At 52.4% G+C, this 19226-nt stretch overlaps 1 protein-coding gene across 1 annotated transcript; it reads right to left on the bottom strand.

Moving 5' to 3' along the window:
- Window positions 1-1671: 1671 nt before the first annotated feature.
- On the bottom strand, window positions 1672-19179 carry CSF3R (colony stimulating factor 3 receptor). Its single transcript, XM_033227093.1, has 17 exons — window positions 18681-19179; window positions 17382-17444; window positions 15336-15419; window positions 11616-11912; window positions 9387-9510; window positions 9058-9245; window positions 8142-8311; window positions 7864-8017; window positions 7685-7765; window positions 7043-7249; window positions 5276-5464; window positions 4782-4883; window positions 3698-3844; window positions 3446-3586; window positions 3182-3275; window positions 2854-2935; window positions 1672-2455 (listed from the first exon to the last, which is right to left on the bottom strand). Exons 3-17 carry the CDS (start codon window positions 15397-15399, stop codon window positions 1985-1987), a joined length of 2511 nt encoding a protein of 836 aa, XP_033082984.1. The 5' UTR covers window positions 15400-15419; window positions 17382-17444; window positions 18681-19179; the 3' UTR covers window positions 1672-1984.
- Between the last annotated feature and the right edge of the window lie 47 nt (window positions 19180-19226).

The following is a 19226-nucleotide window of genomic DNA, read 5'->3' as shown; positions in this document are numbered from 1 at the left end:
CGTTTAGCAGTGTGCTGGGGTGCTGGATAAATTCTAAAATACCACTTTTTGGAGGGCATGCATTCCGTTCTTAATCTCTCAGTACATTCCTGGCCCTCGGGCCGGGGTTATTTTGGGAGTTCCTTGGGACCTGCGGTAGCCTTCTACCCCCAACCCAATCCCTTCTCCACCCCACCCCACCCCTCAGTCCCTTAGTCAAGGATGGGACCCTGTAAGAACTAATACTGGATTTCAGCCGTGTCCCTGGCAGCCTGGTAGCCTGGAGACTAAAGTCGTTGAGTTTGGAATCGTACAGCCCTGGTCTGGAATCCTAACTCAGCCATTTACTCAACGTGTGATCTTGTGGGCAAGTCACTTAACCTTTGTGGGCCCTGTAGGGGTAGTAATAACAATATCTCTCTTTTAGGTTGTTGAGAGGATTAACTGAGGCAGTTGTATGCAGAGCACCTGGTATATAGTGAGCATTTAGTAAATCTTAACGGTGATGTTATTTGTGAAACAGTGGTGTAAGGGTGAATACAAATTAGAAGAAAAAGAGAATTTAATTTTCCCTGGAGCAAAAAGGGAAAAGACTCCTTCTCTTCACTTTTCTGAAAGCATTTACTTTAGAAAACGTGTAATTGTGAATACTTTTTCTACTGCTTTGCGAGAATGTAGATCTTAAAAGGTAAATAAACCTCTTGCCAGTTTTACAACCCCGGAATGTTTTTCTTAAGGACCTGGGAGCCAACTCTTTGAAATGTAATAATTAAGGAGGATAGTGCTGTCTGTCTCAGTTCCTGTGGGAGGGTAGGAGCCTAACTTCTGTTGGTGCCTACCTCTTAGTTGCAACCTACCCATTGTCATAAAGATAGGGGAAGTCGATTTTTCCTTTGGTTAAAGGCAATTAGCAGACACAGGTGGCTTCTCACTTACCAGGTAAATTTAGAGTGGGTGCCGCCAAGTCCTCTTGCTTGAGGACCAGTTATTGTTCATCTTGAGAAAATGGATACAATAAATTGTATTCACTTGGCTACATAAAAGGGTAAGATTTTTCTCTTTGCAGTCTCTTTAGTGGATCACCAGTGTATCACATTCTGGTTTAATGCTTATTCAATAATACCGTTTTCTTGCTTTTCTATCCTTGTGAAGAGGTTTTCTGGATTGGCAGGGGATTTTGTCTTAAATTATATTTCCCCAACAGGGGTTAGTTTTTTCCAAAGTCTCTTCACCGTGTCCCACCGCACTCTGTCACTCCCCCCATGTAACCCATGCCACTGTGCACGAAGGATCAGTTTTCAAGTCCCCACCACTAGAATGGAGCTCTCTGAGGGTGAACTGAGCTGAGTCATTTGCATAGGGCCTCGATGCTGAGAGCTAGCAGAAGGAAGGAGGGAAGGAAGGGAGGAAGGAAGGAAGGGAAAGGAAGGAGGAAGGAAGGGAGGAAAGAAGGGAAAGGGAGGAAGGAAGGAAGGAAGGGAGGAAGGAAGGGAGGGGGGAGGAAGAGAGGGAGGGGGGAGGGAGGGGGGAGGGAGGGGGGAAGGAAGGGAGGGAGGGGGGAAGGAAGGGAGGAAGGAAGGAAGGGAAGGAAGGGAGGGAGGGGGGAAGGAAGGGAGGGAGGGGGGAAGGACCAACTCTGAGAAGTTTCCCCCTGACTGCTGGGCCCTGAAAAATAAATAGCAGAGACTCAGGTACACCCAAGAGTGTCTATAAACAATAACAAAAACTCCAAACCAAAAGCTAGTTTACAATACTGAAGTTATAGGAAACAAGTACAAAAGGCCATTGGGTGGGGCCGGATGGAGCATGATCTGGTCCTTAAAGTATGAAGATTGCCTGGGAGGCCCAGCCTATGGAGACTGGTGGGAGAGGGGATGCTGGTGGCTGGAGATGGGGAGAACCTGGGCTGGGGTAGTTTTTAGTCATGGGCTTCTGGACCCTCCCCTCTCCTCCAGCTAGCTCAGGCCTTTAAGAGGCAGGCCCAAGAAGGGAACCCCAGGAAGCCCTAGAAGCTCTCCAGCCCCTCCACCCCATGGACCCGGATCCCCTGCAGGAGGGGGAAGTCGAGCAGTGGCCCAAAGACACAGTCGTCCTCCTGGCTTGGGGCTGGGGTTACCAGGGTCCCCAGGGGGCTGGCCTGGAACCAGAGGTTCTCATAGGACTTGGGGCTGGGGGTGAGGCCCGCCAAGAGGGGCTGAGTGGAGTCACAGCGGAGATAGTGCCCTGGCCCTGGGCTTGTGGGGCTGCCCAGCAGCTGCCCGTAGAGGACCTGATCGCTGGTGCCGGACTGGGATTGGGGCTGGGCGGAAGCTGCTCTTGGGTCCCCCTGGAGCACATAGGTCTGGACCAGAGTGGGGAGGCCACAGGTCTCTGAGCTGTTATGGGACTCCCAGGGCAGTGGCTTCTTCTCGTCCTCCTCCAGCACTGTGAGCTTGGTGATGGGTGGCATGCCGAGGCCGGGCAGCTGGAAGGCCTCCTGCACACAAGGATGTGGGGTGAGGGCATGGCTCCTTTCAGATGTCTGCCCCAGCCACCATCCCTGTCTGGGTCCAGGCAGTTGTGGGGACATTCCTGCTGTTACTGCTGGAACACAAAGGGTTCCACTTGCAAAGCACTGGTATGTTCCTCACACATGCCTGACATATGCCATGCACCGTTCGGACTCAGCATGGTCAGTTTTTCCATATCACAGGGAGGTGACCGAGGCTTTGAGAGGACAGAGCTGGGATTCAAACTTGGGTCTGCTTCACTCCAAAGGGAGGGGATGTTGCCGGAAGTCACAGGAAGACCTGAGTATTGGCTTCAGAAGGTGTCCCTTCACTGAGCCTGGGCTGACATCCCCACCTCATTTCCCTCTCCCTCCTGGATTCTCACCTCTTCCATGATAGTGGGCACCCAGGAGCCCAGGCTGCTGTGAGCTGGGTCTGGGACACTTGGCCAGAGGGGATTCTTCCTGCTGGAGAGGAGGGCAGGTGGAGGCTGGGTCAGACATACCCTCCAATCTTTTCATCCTTTGTCCCACCCATCCCATCTGAAGAGATGCAGCTGCCCTTAGTGCAGAGAAAAGAAGCTGGGGGCTGGGACTCTCAGACATGGGCCCCAAAGTTTGGGAAGGTTGGAAGGGACTTAGATGGGCCCACCTCGACCTGAGGTTCCCTGTGGGTGGGGGATGCAGGATCTCAGGTCTCTCAAAGGGACTCACCTGGGGCTGCAGCAGAGCCAGGCAGTTCCACAGAGGCAGGAGAGCAAGAGCAGGAGGCCGAACAGGCCCAGGAGGATATGTAGCTCGGATCCCTCTGCAGTGAGGGCAGAGCCGGAAGAAGTTAGAATGCATGTGGGGAAGGCTGGGTCTCCTCCCTCCGACCAGGGGATTCAAAGTCAGTCCCCATCTACTCTCAAAATCAGCATCCTTTGGGTGGGGTACCCTTCCAATAGCCATCTCTGCCCAGCCCTCGTCTCCCCTTACCTGGGATCAAGGTCATCAGGGTGAGGACTGTACCGTTGGTGGCCCCGGCCTGGCTGGCAGCCATGAGGTGAATGTGATACAGACTGGCGGGCTCCAGGCCATGGAGGACAAAGCCACGGGAAGAGGCATTCAGGATGGTGGCTGGGAGGGGTGTACGGTCAGCATAGGCCTGGATGCTGAAGCTGCCTCCATGGCAGCTGAGCACCCCCTCCCGGGCCTTCTGGGGCTGTGGGGAACTGAGGATAGACTCACAGAACGACTGGTTTTGAGTATTGGTCCAGAAGATGGTGTAGTGGGTAAGGGGGCTCTTCCCCAGCTCAGGGGGCTCAGGCACCCACTCCAGCTGTGCCCAGGTCTTGCCAATGTGCTTTAGATGCAGCTCTGGGGCATGGCAGGGGGCTGTGGGAAGAGAGAGGTGCGGGAGCTGAAGGGAGTGGGGCAGAGCAAGAGCCCGATTGGACTTCTTGTAGCTTCCCAGGCACTGTGGGGTGGGTGAGAAAAGAGTCCAAGGGAACTCATGCCAAGCCTCATTTTTCCAGGGATTTAATCCAGATTCCACCTACTGCTATTAAGTATCTGAGCCAGGATTTGAACCTGGCTCTGCTTGACTCTGGAGCCTCACTTTTCTGATTTCTACCAGGCCTGATTTCATCTGATTTACTCTCTGATTTCTGCCACTCACTCTCCAAATTTATGCCAGGTCCTCTGTCCAATTTCTTTTGCTTTTGTTTTTGAGACAGGGGCTCGCTCTGTCACCCAGGCTGGAGTACAGTGGTGCCATCTTGGCTCACTACAGCCTCGACCTCCTGGGCAATCCAATCCTCCCACCTCAGCCTCTCAAGTAGCTGGGGTTACAGGCACACACCACTGCACCCAGCTAATTTTTGGTTGATTGGCTGGTTGGTTGATTTATTTATTTATTTTTCTGTAGAGACAAGGTTGCCTAGGCTGGTCTCAAACTCTTGAGCTCAGGGGATCTGCCTGCCCTGGCCTCTCAGAGTGTTAGGATTACAGGTGTGAGCCACTGCATCCGGCCCCTCTGTCCAATTTCTGTTACATATAACACTTTATTTTTGTCTGGGAAATGGATTGATTTTTGCCAGGTTTGCTCCTTGAATTGTGCCAACTCTCTACTCAATTTTTATCACAGCACCTGATTTCTGTCCAGCTGTAGGGATCCAGTGTTAGTTAAGCCAGGGGATTGGGAGAGATCCTCTCCAGGGCCGAAAGTATGGTAAGAAGGCAATGTTCCCTATACTGCTGATTGCTGGGGACCAGGCAGAGCCTTGGGAGAGAGAGGAGAGGATTCTGGAAAGGGGCCTGGTGGTTGACGAACCCATTTCTTGGGAGTAGGCATAGACATGCTGGGAGGGTCCCATGGCGTCCTGGTACAAGGGAGTCACAGTGATCTCATAGAGCTGAAAGGGCCTGATGTTCTCTGTAGAGAGAAAATGAGGTAGGCATTCCTGTTAGGGGCTAACTTGTGCTAATGATCAGGAGCTAGCCTCAGACCTCTAGTCAGGGCTAACCTGGTCTCATGATTCAGGGTTAACCTCTGCAATATCTTCTTTAGATCATTTGATGAGAATTAGGGAAGAAAAGTAGAAGAGAGAGCTAGAAGGGTGGCAGGGTCAGGGCTATAGAAAAAGGATCAGGTTAGACTAAGGAAGAACTTCCTGATTATGAGGATATGAAATGAGAACAGTGAAGGATCAAGAAAGGCTGGAGAATCCATGTCTCTTGGGCAGTTCAGGTTGCCCCATGCCTATTGTCAGACAAGCACTGCCTCCCTTTGTCCTGGCCCTGCACGACTTTCCAGGCCAGGCTTACCCTGCAGCAGAAACCCTGTGGCGCTCCCATTCTGTTCCATCCTCCAGGTCTTGTTGCTATTGCTCGTGCTGGGGGTGCTCAGGCCCCACTCAATCACATAGCCCCGAGGCCATGGACTGGGGGGCTCCCAGCCCACCCAGAGGCTGTGAGGGTCTCGGGCCATGGCATAGAGTCTGGTCAGGGCTGGGCCTGGAGACAGGGTGGGAAATGGTGGAATGAAGGTGAAAAGAATGCAGGCCCTGGAGCCAGAAGCCTGGGTTCAAATCTTGGCTTTGCTACTTACAGGCCGGGTGACCTTTGGTAGGTCAACATCTGAGCCTCAGTTTCCTCATCTGTAAAGTGGAAATGATGATAAAAGTTCCTACCTCATAGGGTCTCAGTGCAGATTAAATGACTTGATGCACAAAACAAGCCCGGCACAGTGCCTGGCACAGAGTAGTTCTTGTTAGTGATAATAGCTAACACTCTCTGGTTCTTGGTATGTGTCAGGCGTAGTCCTTGATATATTTTATTTTAGTTTACTTTTTACTTTACCTTATTTTATCTTTATGTGGAGACTTGCTCTGTCACCCAAGCTAAAGTGCAGTGGCGCCATCTTGGCTCATTGCAACGTCTGCCTCCCTGGTTCAAGTGATTCTCCTGCCTCAGCCTCCCAAGTAGCTGAGATTATAGGCAACCGCCACCATGCCTGGCTAATTTTTGTATTTTTAGTAGAGATGGGGTTTCACTATGTTGGCCAGGCTGGTCTTGACCTCCTGACCTCAGGTGATCTGCCCACCTCAGCCTCCCAAAGTGCTGGGATTACAGGCATGAGCCACTGTACTGGACTCCTTGATATATTTTAATTCACTGAGTCCTCTAATAGTCATACCCAGGAAGTACTACTCTTGTTCCCATTTTATTAATGAGAAAACTGAGAGACACAGAGAAGTTAAGAAACTTATCTAAGATCGCACAGCTAGTAAGTGGGAATATTAGCTATGATTATTGTTATTGTGATTATTCGTCCCACCTGGCGAGGACCCATGTTTAGGGAAAGCAGTGGGTGGTGGCAGCTGATCTCCTGAGAATGAGCAATGAACTCATAGACCATGTTCCAGGTGGAAAAGCCTGGGGCTTTCTCTCTTGGCATTCTTGGCAGAAGGGGCTGTGTGTGTGTGTGTGAGAGAGAGAGCTTAACCTGGTTCTGGCTAATGAGAATAACAACAGCAAACACATGCAGAGCAGTTACTTTGTGCCAGGTACTTGTCTTAACTCATGTACACCCACGGCACCCCTCAGTAGGTGCTGTTATCATCGCCATCTGCTAGATGTGTAAACAGAGGCTGGGGACGGGATGTAACTTGCTCAGGTCACACTGTTAGCAGTGATAGGACTAGATTTTTTTTTTTTTTTTTTGAGATGGAGTCTCCTTCTGTTGCCCAGGCTAGAGTGCAATGGTGCAATCTCAGCTTGTTGTAACTTCCGCCTCCCAGGTTCAAGCAATTCTCCTGCCTCAGCCTCCCGAGTAGCTGGGATGACAGGTGCCCGCCACCATGCCTGGCTAATTTTTGTATTTTTAGTAGAGATGGGGTTTCACCATGTTGGCCAGGCTGGTCTTGAACTCCTGACCTCAGATGATCTGCCTACCTCAGCCTTCCAAAGTGCTGGGATTATAGGTGTGAGCCACCGCCCCCGGCTAAGGGGACTAGATTTGAACCCAGGCAGTCTAGCCTTCGAATTGGTGTGCTTGACCTCTGTGTTCTTCTGGCCGCCAGCCCCCTTTACCTCTGCTCTCTGAGAAGACCACCGGGGTGGGACGGGAGGTCCCGGCTGAGTTATAGGCCACAAGGGCCACCTCCTGGGCTTCTGAAGGCAGGGGGAAGGTGCAGCTGAGCTCTGTGGTGTTGCAGAGGGGCAGGATGGCCCCAGCCTGGCTTGAGGGTCTCCAAGAAACCACATAACCTTGGATCTGTCCGCTGTCTTCCTCCAGGGCACTGGCTGCGGGGCACAGGAGGAAAAAGAGAAGGGGATGTGCAGCTCATCTTGAGTCAAGGAGAGCCTCTAGGTGGGGTGGATGGATCATCCGAACGGAGCCTCCCCAGGCTGGGGCCAGGCTTCTCATCCCCCTCCCCTTTTCCCTCTGTTCCCTTGTGCTAGGTTCTAGGAAGGAGGGCAGGAAGAAACCAGAGGACAGGAAGAAACAAGTCGGTGCACACAGCAGGCTCTTAACTATTCACTGAAGTACCCTGTGACCTGCGTTGTGGTCTCTCCAAAAGCTAACTCAGCTCCCTAGGCACATGCAAATTGCATGCAAATCACATATAAATGCATCCACGCCTCCCAGACCTGTTGCAGTCCTAAGCCTCGGTTTGCAGGGGCCTGTTTGGATTGGAGGAGGTGTCGAGGTGGAGGGATGGCCTTCAGAGGGAGTCACCTTCCAGAACAGCTGCACTGTCCTGGGGTCCAGCTGCCTCTGCCGCCACCATGTGTTCAGTCTGACAGTGGGGGCTGTGGATGGAACAAGAAGAGGGGGTGCCAGTTGGGGAAGGCCCTGAAGCCTGGACTGGATACTGATGGCTGCTGCCAGCCTCTCATCACCTCCTTACCCCGTTCAGTAGTTCTCAGCTCCAGGCTGGGACTCCAGTCGCTCCAGTGGCCAGGCAGGGGCCAGCGGATGCAGCGTATCTGCAGGGTGTAAGCCGTGGCTGGGAGGAGCCCACAGAGCTCATACCGAAGGGCCTCCAACGGCAGGGGGCCCACCTGGTTGGGGGCGGACATGACTATGAGCCTTGGATGGCTGGGTCATTCTAGGGCCAGCTGAAGCCCAACTTACCCTACCCCCTGCCCCCCCACCTCAGGCTCTCCAGGTTGCCCTCTGCCTCACCAGTGTCCAGCTGGCTTCTCCACTCTGCGGCTTATGGCGCAGCTCACACTTCTGATTTATGTGCAGGGCTGGCTGCCATGGCTCCCAGCACAACTGTAGGCAGCCTGCCTGGGGAGGGGCCGCTTCAGGGCTGGGGTCCATGGTCCGCAGCATGGGGGGCTCCAGTTTCACTGCAAGGAGTGGGACTGTCAGAAAGTCTCCCTGCCCCACCCTAGAGGGCTCTGTTTTAGCTCCCTCTTGTCTCCCTGTCTGCAGTTCACCATCTGTCCACGTTGCTAATGGCCGGTTTCTGTGGTTCCTCTTTCTGTGTGTTTGTTTCTCTCTAGGTGTCTGTTTCTGCTCTTGCCCCAGGGCTTTTGCACTGATTGTTACTTCTGCTTGAAATGTTTTCCCTCCAGATATCCAGCAGCTTGCTCCCTCGTTTCCTTCAAGAATCTGCTCAATTGTCACCCTCTTAGTGAGGCCTTTATTGACAAGCCTATTGAAATAGCCAGTGCTCCCCTTCCCCTCTCTCTCGATGCCCTTCCCCTCCTTTAATTTCTCCTTTCTGCTTATTGCCATCTGAAATTCTATCTTATTTTTTCCCCCACTGGACTCTAACATTCTGAGGGCAGGATTTTTGATGCTTTGTATCCCCAGTACCTAGGGCAGTGCCTAACACGTAGTGGGTGCTTCAGGAAACGCGCTGAAAGCATGACTGAATGTGCCTCCTTGCCTCTGTGTCTTCCTGTCTCTGGGTCTGTGTCACCATTTCTCTGTCTCCAGCTGCACCTCTCTTTGTCTCCGTCCCTCTCCTCTGCCTCTGTCTCTAGGTCTTCCAGTGTCGTCTTGTCTGTTGCTGGTTCTGTGTTTCCCTCTCCCTTTCTCTCAGTGTCTGCCCATTTTGGGGACCCCCTCCCTCCCCTGCATCACCCACCAACGTCCATGGGCTGAAGGCACAGTTGTGGGGACATGCTGGTCCCCAGCGCATTCTCCGCCTGCACCCAGATGCCCATATTCTGGTACAACAGCAGGTGTCTGCGTGGGATGGAGCAGTGGCTCTGCCCGTCCTCGGGCACGCAGTCCAGGATGGAGTCCCCTTGGGTCTGACAGTTGCCCCGGCTCCTGCCAATAGTCCAGGCTTGGGTGCCAAGCAGAGGAAGAAAGCGAGGCTCCCTTCTCCCTCCCAGAGGTGTGCCCAACATCCTACCCATGCCCCATCCCAGAATCCAAAGGGAGGTGACCAGGGTGGGGGCCCCTCCTCACTTGAAGCTCTTCAGAGTGAAGCTGGTGGGTAGGTGGGTCTCAGGTCCTGGCTCCCACTGGCAGATGAGGCTGCTGGTTGTGAGGTTCATGAGGCAGGAGAGGTTGCGGGGTATGGCTGGAGGGTCTGCATGTGGGTGGGAAGAGTGTGAGGGCTTTGGGTGGGACCACTCAGAAAGCACCCTCTGGGACTAGCTGGCCGTGTTGCCTTGCCCTGGCTTGGTTCCTCTGTTGTCACCTTTTCTGTCCCCTGTCTCCAGGCAGAGTGGCTCTGGAAGGGCAGCCCTGGGGGAAGCTAAGTCGCAGGCATGTACAGGGGCAAGCCTCACAGACCCCCAGCAGCCCAGTGGTGGCCCACTTCCAAGTCTCCCAACTCCAGACGCTTTGTCAATGACAGTGTAGTGTTTGGGTTTTCATCCTGGTCCTGCCATTCATTAGCCCTGTGATCCTGAAGTTATTTAACTGCTCTGTGCCTCAGCATCCTCATCTGTAAAATGGGGATAATGGTAAAATCCCACCCCTAGTGTTATCATGAGGGCTAAATGACTCACTCTACATGAAGTGCTCAGAACAGTGCCTGACATACAGGAAATGCTACATAAGTTTTAGCAGTGGCCATTACTGATGCTTTTTTTTTTTTTTGAGGCGGAGTCTTGATCTGTCGCCCAGGCTGGAGTGCAGTGGCCGGATCTTGGCTCACTGCAAACTCCACCTCCCGGGTTCACGCCATTCTCCTGCCTCAGCCTCCCGAGTAGCTGAGACTACAGGCGCCTGCCACCTCGTCCGGCTAGTTTTTTGTATTTTTTTAGTAGAGACGAGGTTTCACCGTGTTAGCCAGGATGGTCTCGATGTCCTGACCTCGTGATTCGCCCGTCTCGGCCTCCCAAAGTGCTGGGATTACAGGCTTGAGCCACCGCGCCCGGCCCTTTTTTTTTTTTTTTTTTTTTTTTTGAGACAGAGTCTCACTCTGTGGCCCAGGCTGGAGTGCAGTGGCGCGATCTCGGCTCGCTCGGCTAATTTTTGTATTTTTAGTAGAGACAGGGTTTCTACACGTTGGCCAGGCTGGTCTCAAACTCCTGACCTCAAATGATCCACCCACCACAGGCTCCCACAGTGCTGGGATTACAGGTGTGAGCCACTGTGCCTGGCCCATTACTGATTCTTAAACAAGAACCTTGGTCTTTGTTTTTTCCTTATGCCTCAACTTGGCACAAACTCCATCTTGCTCAGTTTGAAAGGAAGTTTGAAACGGGGGTGGGGGAGAAGCCGGGGACAAGCCCAGATGGTAGAGAATGTTCTCCCTGGAGACACCCTCTGATGGCTGAGGACTTGCGCTATGTAGAGTAGTGGTCACCACACTGGCTTTAAAGCCACACTGCCTCCATCCTTATTAATGTGTGACAAGGGCAAGTCATGTACCCTCCCTGACCCTCAGTTTCCTCATCTGCAAAGTGAGGCTACACAGTAGTACCAACTTGTACTACTGTTACCTGATATCATGCCCATAAAGTGCTTATTAGATAAGAGCTCAATAGGTAGTATTCTTTTGTTTTTTGACACCAATTTTCACTTTTGTTGCCCAGGCTGGAGTGCAGTGGCGTGATCTCGGCTCATTGCAACCTCCACTTCCTGGGTTCGAGCAATTCTCCTGCCTCAGCCTCCCGAGTAGCTGGGATTACAGGCGCCCGCCACCATGCCCAGCTAATTTTTTGTATTTTTAGTTTCACCATGTTGGCCAGGCTGGTCACAAACTCCTGACCTCAGGTGATCCGCCTGCCTTGGCCTCCCAAAGTGCTGGAATTACAGGCGTGAGCCACCGCGCCCGGCCGGTAATATTTTTTTTTTTTTTTTTTTTTTTTTTTGAGACGGAGTCTTGCTCTATCGCCCAGGCTGGAGTGCAGTGACCGGATCTCAGCTTACTGCAAGCTCTGCCTCCCGGGTTTACGCCATTCTCCTGCCTCAGCCTCCCGAGTAGCTGGGACTACATTAGCTGGGACTACAGGCGCCCGCCACCTCGCCCGGTTTTTTAATTTTTTTGTACTTTTTAGTAGAGACGGGGTTTCACTGTGTTAGTCAGGATGGTCTCGATCTCCTGACCTCGTAATCCGCCCATCTCGGCCTCCCAAAGTGCTGGGATTACAGGCTTGAGCCACCGGGCCCGGCCTAATATTCTTATTAGTATTGGCAGGAGGGTGTTGGAGGCAGAGTAGTTGGATGGCTGGAGGGACTTACAGCCTGCACGCAGCTCAACCTGGTCCAGGATCTGCAGGCTGTTGCCCCAGTTCAGGCAGCAGGAGAGAAAGGCCCGAGTGTGGTTGACGTGGGGCAGGGTGATGGTAGATTGCTGGGTCCCATCAGACAGACGCTGCTGCCTGCCCCCGGGCTGAAGCTCTGCTCCCAGTCTCCACAGAATCTGTGGCTCCAGGTCCAGATGGCTGCAGTTCTGCTTGATGATGCAGGAGGCTGTGATGGGATCCCCCAGGTGGACAATGGGGGCTGAGACACTGACGTGCCCGCACTCCTCCAGACCTGGGGTGGAAGAGAATGGGCCAGGAACGACTCCTCTGCCTAGCAGAGCTGGGCTATAATCTAGGTCTTTGTACTCCTAGACTCAGGGCCCTCACCTTCCTTTCTCACCCTTCAAGACATGGGGGCTGGAAATGGAAGGATGTGGACGGAGACTTCGAGAGGCTATGGAGGTAAGACAGAGATAGTGCTGTGCCACTAACTGTTTATCAGCCAGCTTGGCAGAGAAAAGCAGACCCTGGTTTGTAGCGTGTGCCTTTCCATGGTGTAAATACTCTCACTGTAGCTGATTTCAGCCTATTGAAGTGACATCATTGATCGGGGAGTTGGGAAGAGATGTTCCCAATTAGTGTTTGCAAGCCAGCACCAGCACACCACCAGATGGAGACTGTTAACTCCCCATTGCCCTCCCCGAGGATGGTGCAAGCAGTGAGTAGAGTGATAAGAACCCATAACCACAGCAATCTTTTCACAATTCAAATCTGATTCTGCTACCCCATCTCCATCGCAGCACTTCAATGGCACATTATTGCTCTGAAAGGCAGTATGGTGTGATGGATGAGTGTGGATGTTGGGACTAGACTGCCTCGGTTTAAATTCTGGTTCTATTGCTTATTAATTACATGATCCTGGTATATTTCTGAGATTTTCTGTGCCTCAGTTTTCTCATCTGTAAAATGGGGATAAAAATCATCCCTACCTTAGTGTTGCTGGAAGGATTGCATGCGATAACATATGGAAGGCATTTAGACCGGTGTCTGGCATGTGAGTATGTGCTGCCATCATTAGGATAAAGACTCAAATCCTTCACCTAGCTCTTGTGGCCTGGCCCCTGCCTGACCCTCTCAGTTCCAGCTTGTACCGGTCTCTCAGCTCCAGCCATTCTGGCTCATTCTTGCTATTCTTTGAAAACTCCATAATCTTTCTAATCTCTGGATCTTTGCACCTGCTGTGTGTTTTTTTTTGTTTTGTTTTGTTTTGGTTTGGTTTTCTTTTTCTTTTTTTTCTTCAAGGTCTTGCTGTGTCACTCAGGCTGGAGTGAAGTGGCACAATCATGGCTCACTGCACCCTTGACCTCCTAGGCTCAAGTGATCCACCTCAGCCTCCTGAGTAGCTGGGACTACAGGTTCATGCCAGCATACCTTGCTAATTTTTTGATTTTGGTTTTTTTTTTGTGTGTGTAGAGATGAGGTTTCACTATGTTGGCCAGGCTAATCTTAAACTCCTGGGCTTAAGCAGTCCTCCTGCCTCAGCCTCCCAAGTGCTGGGACTACAGATGTGACCCTCTGTGCCCAGCCTGCTGTTCTTTTTGGAGGGACTCTTCTTTCTCTCTCCCACCCCTGTTTCACCTGGTTAATGCTTAGGCATCTTGAAGAAACCAGGCCAGGCACTAACGAACTGGAGGAGGCCAAGGTCCCTGTACTTCCTCAAAGCTCTTATTATCCTTCATAATTATAGAGTCTTATGATTATTTACTTATCTATCACTCCAGCTAGACTATAAATTCTGTGAGGCCAGCAGACCTTGGCTGTTTGCTTATTACTGTATTCCCAGTGCCTAGTACAGAGTAGGACCTTCGTGAATATTTATTATTATTATTTTGAGATGGAGTTTTGCTCTGTCACCCAGGCTGGAGTGCAGTGGCGCAATCTCAGCTCACTGCAACCTCTGCCTCCTGGGTTCAAGCGATTCTCCTGCCTCAGCCTCCCAAGTAGCTGGGGCTACAGGCACGCACCATCATGCCCGGCTAAGGTTTTTTTTGTATTTTTAGTAGAGATGGGGTTTCACCATGCTGGCCAGGCTGGTCTTGATCTCATGACCTTGTGATCCACCCTCCTCAGCCTCCCAAAGTGCTGGAATTACAGGTGTGAGCCACCGCACCCGGTCGATGAATTTTTTTTGATAAATAAATGAACAAATAAAGATACACTTTGCCTGCAATGCTTTCTGTCCTCTCTCAGGTTTTCTTAGGCCTGTTTTACTGATGGGGATGTGAAGACCCTGAGAGGAGAAGCAGTTTGCCCAGGGTCACAGAACAAGTTCATGATTCTCAGCAAAGGGCTTCTACTGCTTCACAGACTCAGGATTTCAGGCTGGAAGGAAATTTACCAGGTTGTTTGCTTCAAAACTCTACCTGATGCTCTGCCCTCTACAGCAGAGCTTGAGTGGCCTATTTTTGTATGGCCTAACAACTAAGAATGTTCCTTACATTTTTAAAGAGTTAAAAACAAACAAAACAAAAACCAAATAAAAACATGCAACAGGCCTGGGCGCTGTGGCTCACGCCTGTAATCCCAGCACTTTGGGAGGCCGAGGTGGGCGGATCACCTGAGGTCAGAAGTTTGAGACCAGCCTGGCCAACATGGTGAAACCCCGTTTCTACTAAAAATACAAAAATAAGCCGGGCCTGGTGGCAGGCGCCTGTAATCCCAGCTATTTGGGAGACTGAGGCAGGAGAATCACTTGAACCCGGCAGGCAGAGGTTGCAGTGAGCCGAGATTGCACTACTGTACTTCAGCCTGGGCAACAGAGTGAGACTCCGTCTCAAAAAAACAAACAAACAAAAAACCTGAAAAAACAGAAACATGCATAGGCAGGGCATGGCAGCTCATGCTTGTAATCCCCATCCTTTGGGAGGTCAGGGCAGGTGGATTACTGGAACCCAGGAGTTCGAGACCAGCATGGCAAAATTACGTCTCTACAAAAAATACAAAAACATTAGCTGGTGTAGTGGCATGCCCTGTACTACCTTGGAGGCTGAGGCGGGATGATCACTTGAGCCCAGGAGGTTGAGGCTGCAGTGAGCTGTGATTGTGCCACTGCACTCCAGCCTGGGCAACAGAGGCAGACCCTGTCTCAAAAACAAACAAACAAACAAACAAGGAACAGAGAGAGTATGTGGCCTGCAAAGCCTAAACATTACTGTCAGACAAAGTTTGCCAACCCCTGCTGCACAGCATCTTTGTCAATCCTGGCTTCAGCTTGCATACCTCTGGGGATGAGAAGTTCTCTACCTCTCAAGACAGAGTTTCCATAGTTGGTAACCAAGCCCTGCCTGGGCTTCTTTATTTCAGGATGAAACCTGTCCCCTTGTAGCTTCTGTCCTGATCCCTTTGCTGCCCACCAAGGCTACATAGGACCCATGGGTTCCTTCTGACAGCTTGGTAGAGATTTGTGGACAAGATCTGCGCCCCACTGGCCTTTTCCAGGATGAACAGCCCGGGTCATCTCACCATTCCTCTTGGGTGGTGGTTTGCCTGTGGAAGTCTGTGGGTGGGATGCCAGCTACCCCATATCTGTGGCTCAGTCTTGAGTCTTTTGGATTCTCTGGGAATCCCAGGAGCCATGTGGCAGTGCAAGAAAATTCCCATATCTCTCCTTGTAACTTCCCCTCACCACTGCACCCTCATCCTTGGCCATACTCACTTCCGGGGAGCAGCAGGATGATCAAGGCAGCCCAAGTCAGGCTGCAGGTTCTCAGCCTTGCCATAGTGCCAACTTGATGTTCACCTGGAGGCAGGAGGTTTGTTTAAGACCATGGGCTTGGAGTCAGAGCTGATCTTAATCCTTGTCTGTCACTGTGCAGCTTTGACTAGGTTGCTTGACTTCTCTGAGCCTTAGTTTCTTTGCAAAATGGAAGTAACAGCAGCCTATACTTCATGGGACTTTGAGAGGAAGACACAAAATGATGCAAGTCAAGGGCTTTGCACAGTGCCTGGAACATAGGAAATGACAGTGACAGCCACTGTTATTATACTTGCCTTCCAGGAAAGAGCAGGGAAAGGAGCAGTGAGGAACAGCATTCTTCACCCTTCCCAGCTATCTAAGCTGGCTCCCCTCAGAGAGCAGAACCTGAGATGAGGAATTGCATGCTGGTAGTTTATTTTGAGAAGATCCTAGCAGCAGATAAGGAGAGGATGAAATGGGGAGAATGAAACAGGGACAGAGAGAAAGCCAACACAAAGTTACATCATATGTTGGTCACCTCTGTGGACAACTGGGGCTCTATCCTGCTGGAACCTTCCCAAGAGCCATGTAGAACACTTCTCAGAGCTGTCCACCGGAGAGTCAATTTATCCCTTGGATGGGAGGGAAGATGGGAAGATTTACCCACTGACTCCTGCCCCCCATTGGTCAAGGAATGCCTCTTGGGGTGTTCACTCCCTGGCACATCCAGGTTGGGCATGCATGAGTACTAGGCAGGTTCTCCTGGGGAAACCATGCCAGTGTTGTCAGGGACACTCCCTGGATGAAAGGGAGAACTCTATGGAGCAGCGGAGGCAAGGGGCTGTCAGGTTACACCTGCAGGAAGCTGGCTGCCTCAGCCATATGGGCCTGAGAGAATATCAAGTGGGGCACCCGACAGGTCCAGTATGCCCCCACTTCTGGGCACAGACCTCTGGTGGCCTTCTGGGGTCAGACATCATATGGTCGCGGCCATAGCACCTGGATGGAAGGTGCCTTGGCTCCAGTCTTAGGAAGTATGCAGAGGTTTCTACCACTTGGGTAGGTATCCAGCCTCATCTTCACCCTGCTCCCATTGGGATCTTGGGGCCAACACCTGATCCTCCAGCATGAGTTGGTGCTCTTGGTGGCAGATTAGTGGGAATTGCTGGTCAACTTGCATGTCCATATCTGGACACATACATGCAGGTAGTGTCCCAGCAGGTCCCTCGTGCTCAGCAGGGAGAAAGGTAGGAGAATCCTTTTCTCTCCCTCCCAGACAGAGGTGTGGATAAGAACTGCCCAGATACCCAAGGCTGTTCTTGCTCTCAGGGGCCTTACCCAAACCCCCAGTCTATTAGTGTATATTGCAGTATTGGAATACCCAGTGACTGCTAGCCTGTAAGTCTCCTTTGTGCAAATCAGAAAGAAAACACCTCATCCGCAGGACGGGTGCAGCACCACACTAGGACCTGGCAACTAGGGAACAGCCTGGATTTCAGCTCTAGTTACTCCTCAGTTTTGTGCAGTGAGAGACCTGTACAACTATCCCGAGCATCTGTCTACCCGTCAGTGGTTGGTAACCTTCTTACTACAGCATACCAGTTTGATTATCCATCCCCCTCAACACTGGTCAGGGAAGATTTAGCCTCCAAGGCCCAGATTTTGGGACACTGGTTTTCATCTCCATGTGCTTTTGATCATATCCCAGCCCTGTTGCCCTAGCCAGGGTCAGCTTCAGGCCTAGCCTATGCCCTGTGCAGTACCACCATATCCACCCCCACTGGCTCCTGTCCAGAGTACACAATCTAACCCCAAGAGGCCCCGGCATCCTCCCCCTGGGTGCTGGGTGTTGGCCTGCTTGGCCTCAGTCCCTGGTCCTCCACTGCAGCCCTAGATATCCCCCCGCCTGGTTGAGCGGGCCTAGGGCCTGTTGAGTCTCACTCTCTGAGGGGATGATATACAGAGAGCTTTGGAGCCCAGCTCAGATTCAGGTCACCTGACTTGATCTCCAGCTCTGCCACTTACCAGCTGCTTTGTGACCTTGGACAAGTTACTTCACCTTTCCAAGCCGAGCCTCAGTTTCCCCATCTGTGGAAAAGAAAGAACATTAGCACTCACTCCTCAGGGTTGTTGTGAGGATGAAATGAGATGATTATGGTAAAGGCACCTAGCACTGTGCCTGGCATGGAGTTGGCACTCAGCAACCATAGGTTATTTTCACGAGCCAGAAAACGGGTCAGCAGCTCATGGAATCCAGCACAGTTCAGTTCTCGCCTCACCTCTGCCTTCCTCACAGCCTGTGTGGTCACACCTCCGAGCTCTGCCACCTTGCTTTTGTCTGTGCCACACTGCACAGTTCCAAAGCCCCATTTCTGGATCCCCTCTTCCTAGCTCCCTGGCCCCCTGGCCCTCCCGTCACTGGCCATGTCCGCTGGGCCCTGCAGGTGCTCGCTCTGCGGCTCAGCACACCTTGATGCCTCCTGGGCGGGCTGCCCTTGCATCCCCTCTTTCTGTTTCTCCCTCATCACACTCAACCCTCTCCCCTCACACTGTCTTCCCCAGTTCACACCCCTGGCCCCCTTGCTGTTTCTACTCTCACCGTGGGAAGGGTGGGGAGGGAGGAGGGGGCTGGGAATAAACAGAGGGGAGAGGCCTTTCCAGATGTGCTGCAGATAAAGAGAGAGAGAGATACAAAGAGTGGCAGTGTGAGGAGGTGACTGAAATCCGCACAGACCAAAATGACAGAGACCCACCAAGAGGACGATTGAGGCCAGAGAGATGTCGAGAGACACAGAAAAAGGGCCCGATGTACGCTGACCCAGAGAGTGGGGGGCACTCGGAGGTCCGGAGCCTAGGAAGCGGTCTGTTACCAAGAGTTTAAGATTCAAGAGATAGCAGGAATATGCAAGACAGAGAAACTCAGAGAAATAACAAGCCAGAGAGAAGCTGAGGAGGAAGAGATGAAACAGAGAGTGAAATAGAGACCCAGACGGGGAGGGGTTGCGCGGCTGGAACTCAGACACACGTCCTGAGAGGCAGAGGCATGGGGAGGGGAGAATGATTATGCCTGTCCCCAGCCCAGCTCAGTGTCCTCAAGGAGCTACTTGGATGTGAGTGACTTCCCTGGTGCAATACCCCCCAAAGTAGGGGCATCCTGTGAAAAGAGATTCACTGTCCAGGGCTGGGGTTCCAAAGGATGAATCCTTGGCCCTAGGCCTAGGACCCCGGACATGAACACTTGGCAGAGCTGCGGGGAGTGGCCCCAGGTTTCCAGCTCTCCATCAAGCCCAAGGCTCAGCCCCTCTCTAGGGATCCCCTACTCACGTTGGAGCCTCTGGCCCGGCCCCTGCTTGATCTCCTTGGTTTCTCTTCTCATCAAAAGAAGTTCCTGAAACCAGCTGCAGTCCAGCTTCTCTCCCCGAGCTCTGTCGTTAATGGCTCGGCCTCTGACAGGCCCGGGGGCTGGGGATTGCAACACCTTCCGAGCCTCCCTCCTGCCCTCCCTTGCGCCTTCGAGGGCACAGGCAGCCCCTTCCTCCCAGGAAGGAGCCTGTGAGGGAAGCTGGTGAGGCCCGGGCAGCCTTCCTGCCTTGGGGGTCTTAAAGGGCTGGGGAATGTGGCAACGATGTCCCCCTCCCCTGCCTCCGGATTTCCTGAGCTCGAAGCTTTGAGGCTGGGCAGGGCCCAGGCTCCCATCTGGCTGGGTTCCATCCCTATGCCCCCCACCCTCGGGGAGCTTCACTTGGAGGCAGACCCTGCCTGGAAGGCTCACCCGGCCCCAAGCCTCTTTTCAGCTCTAGCCTTGGGGCGCACGTCTTCACAGTACTCAGAAGGTTGTGTTCCAGGTTCCACGGAATTTTATAACCCAAT

The sequence above is a fragment of the Trachypithecus francoisi genome, unplaced genomic scaffold (genome assembly GCF_009764315.1).
Source record: "Trachypithecus francoisi isolate TF-2019V2 unplaced genomic scaffold, Tfra_2.0 Lachesis_group12, whole genome shotgun sequence".
Classification (NCBI taxonomy): domain Eukaryota; kingdom Metazoa; phylum Chordata; class Mammalia; order Primates; family Cercopithecidae; genus Trachypithecus; species Trachypithecus francoisi.
The sequence above is the reverse complement of the archived record's forward strand: the minus strand, read 5'-3'. Positions and strand labels throughout refer to the sequence as shown.

Bases quoted from the DNA above. Each gene is read 5' to 3' on its own strand.
- CSF3R (XM_033227093.1), bottom strand. From the start codon at position 15,399: ATGGCAAGGCTGAGAACCTGCAGCCTGACTTGGGCTGCCTTGATCATC. The intron at 8,312-9,057 runs GTGGGTGATGCA...CACTCCTTGCAG, and splicing joins CCTTCAGCCCATGGACGTTG to TGAAACTGGAGCCCCCCATG. The intron at 8,018-8,141 runs GTGAGGCAGAGG...GCCCCCAACCAG, and splicing joins GAGAAGCCAGCTGGACACTG to GTGGGCCCCCTGCCGTTGGA.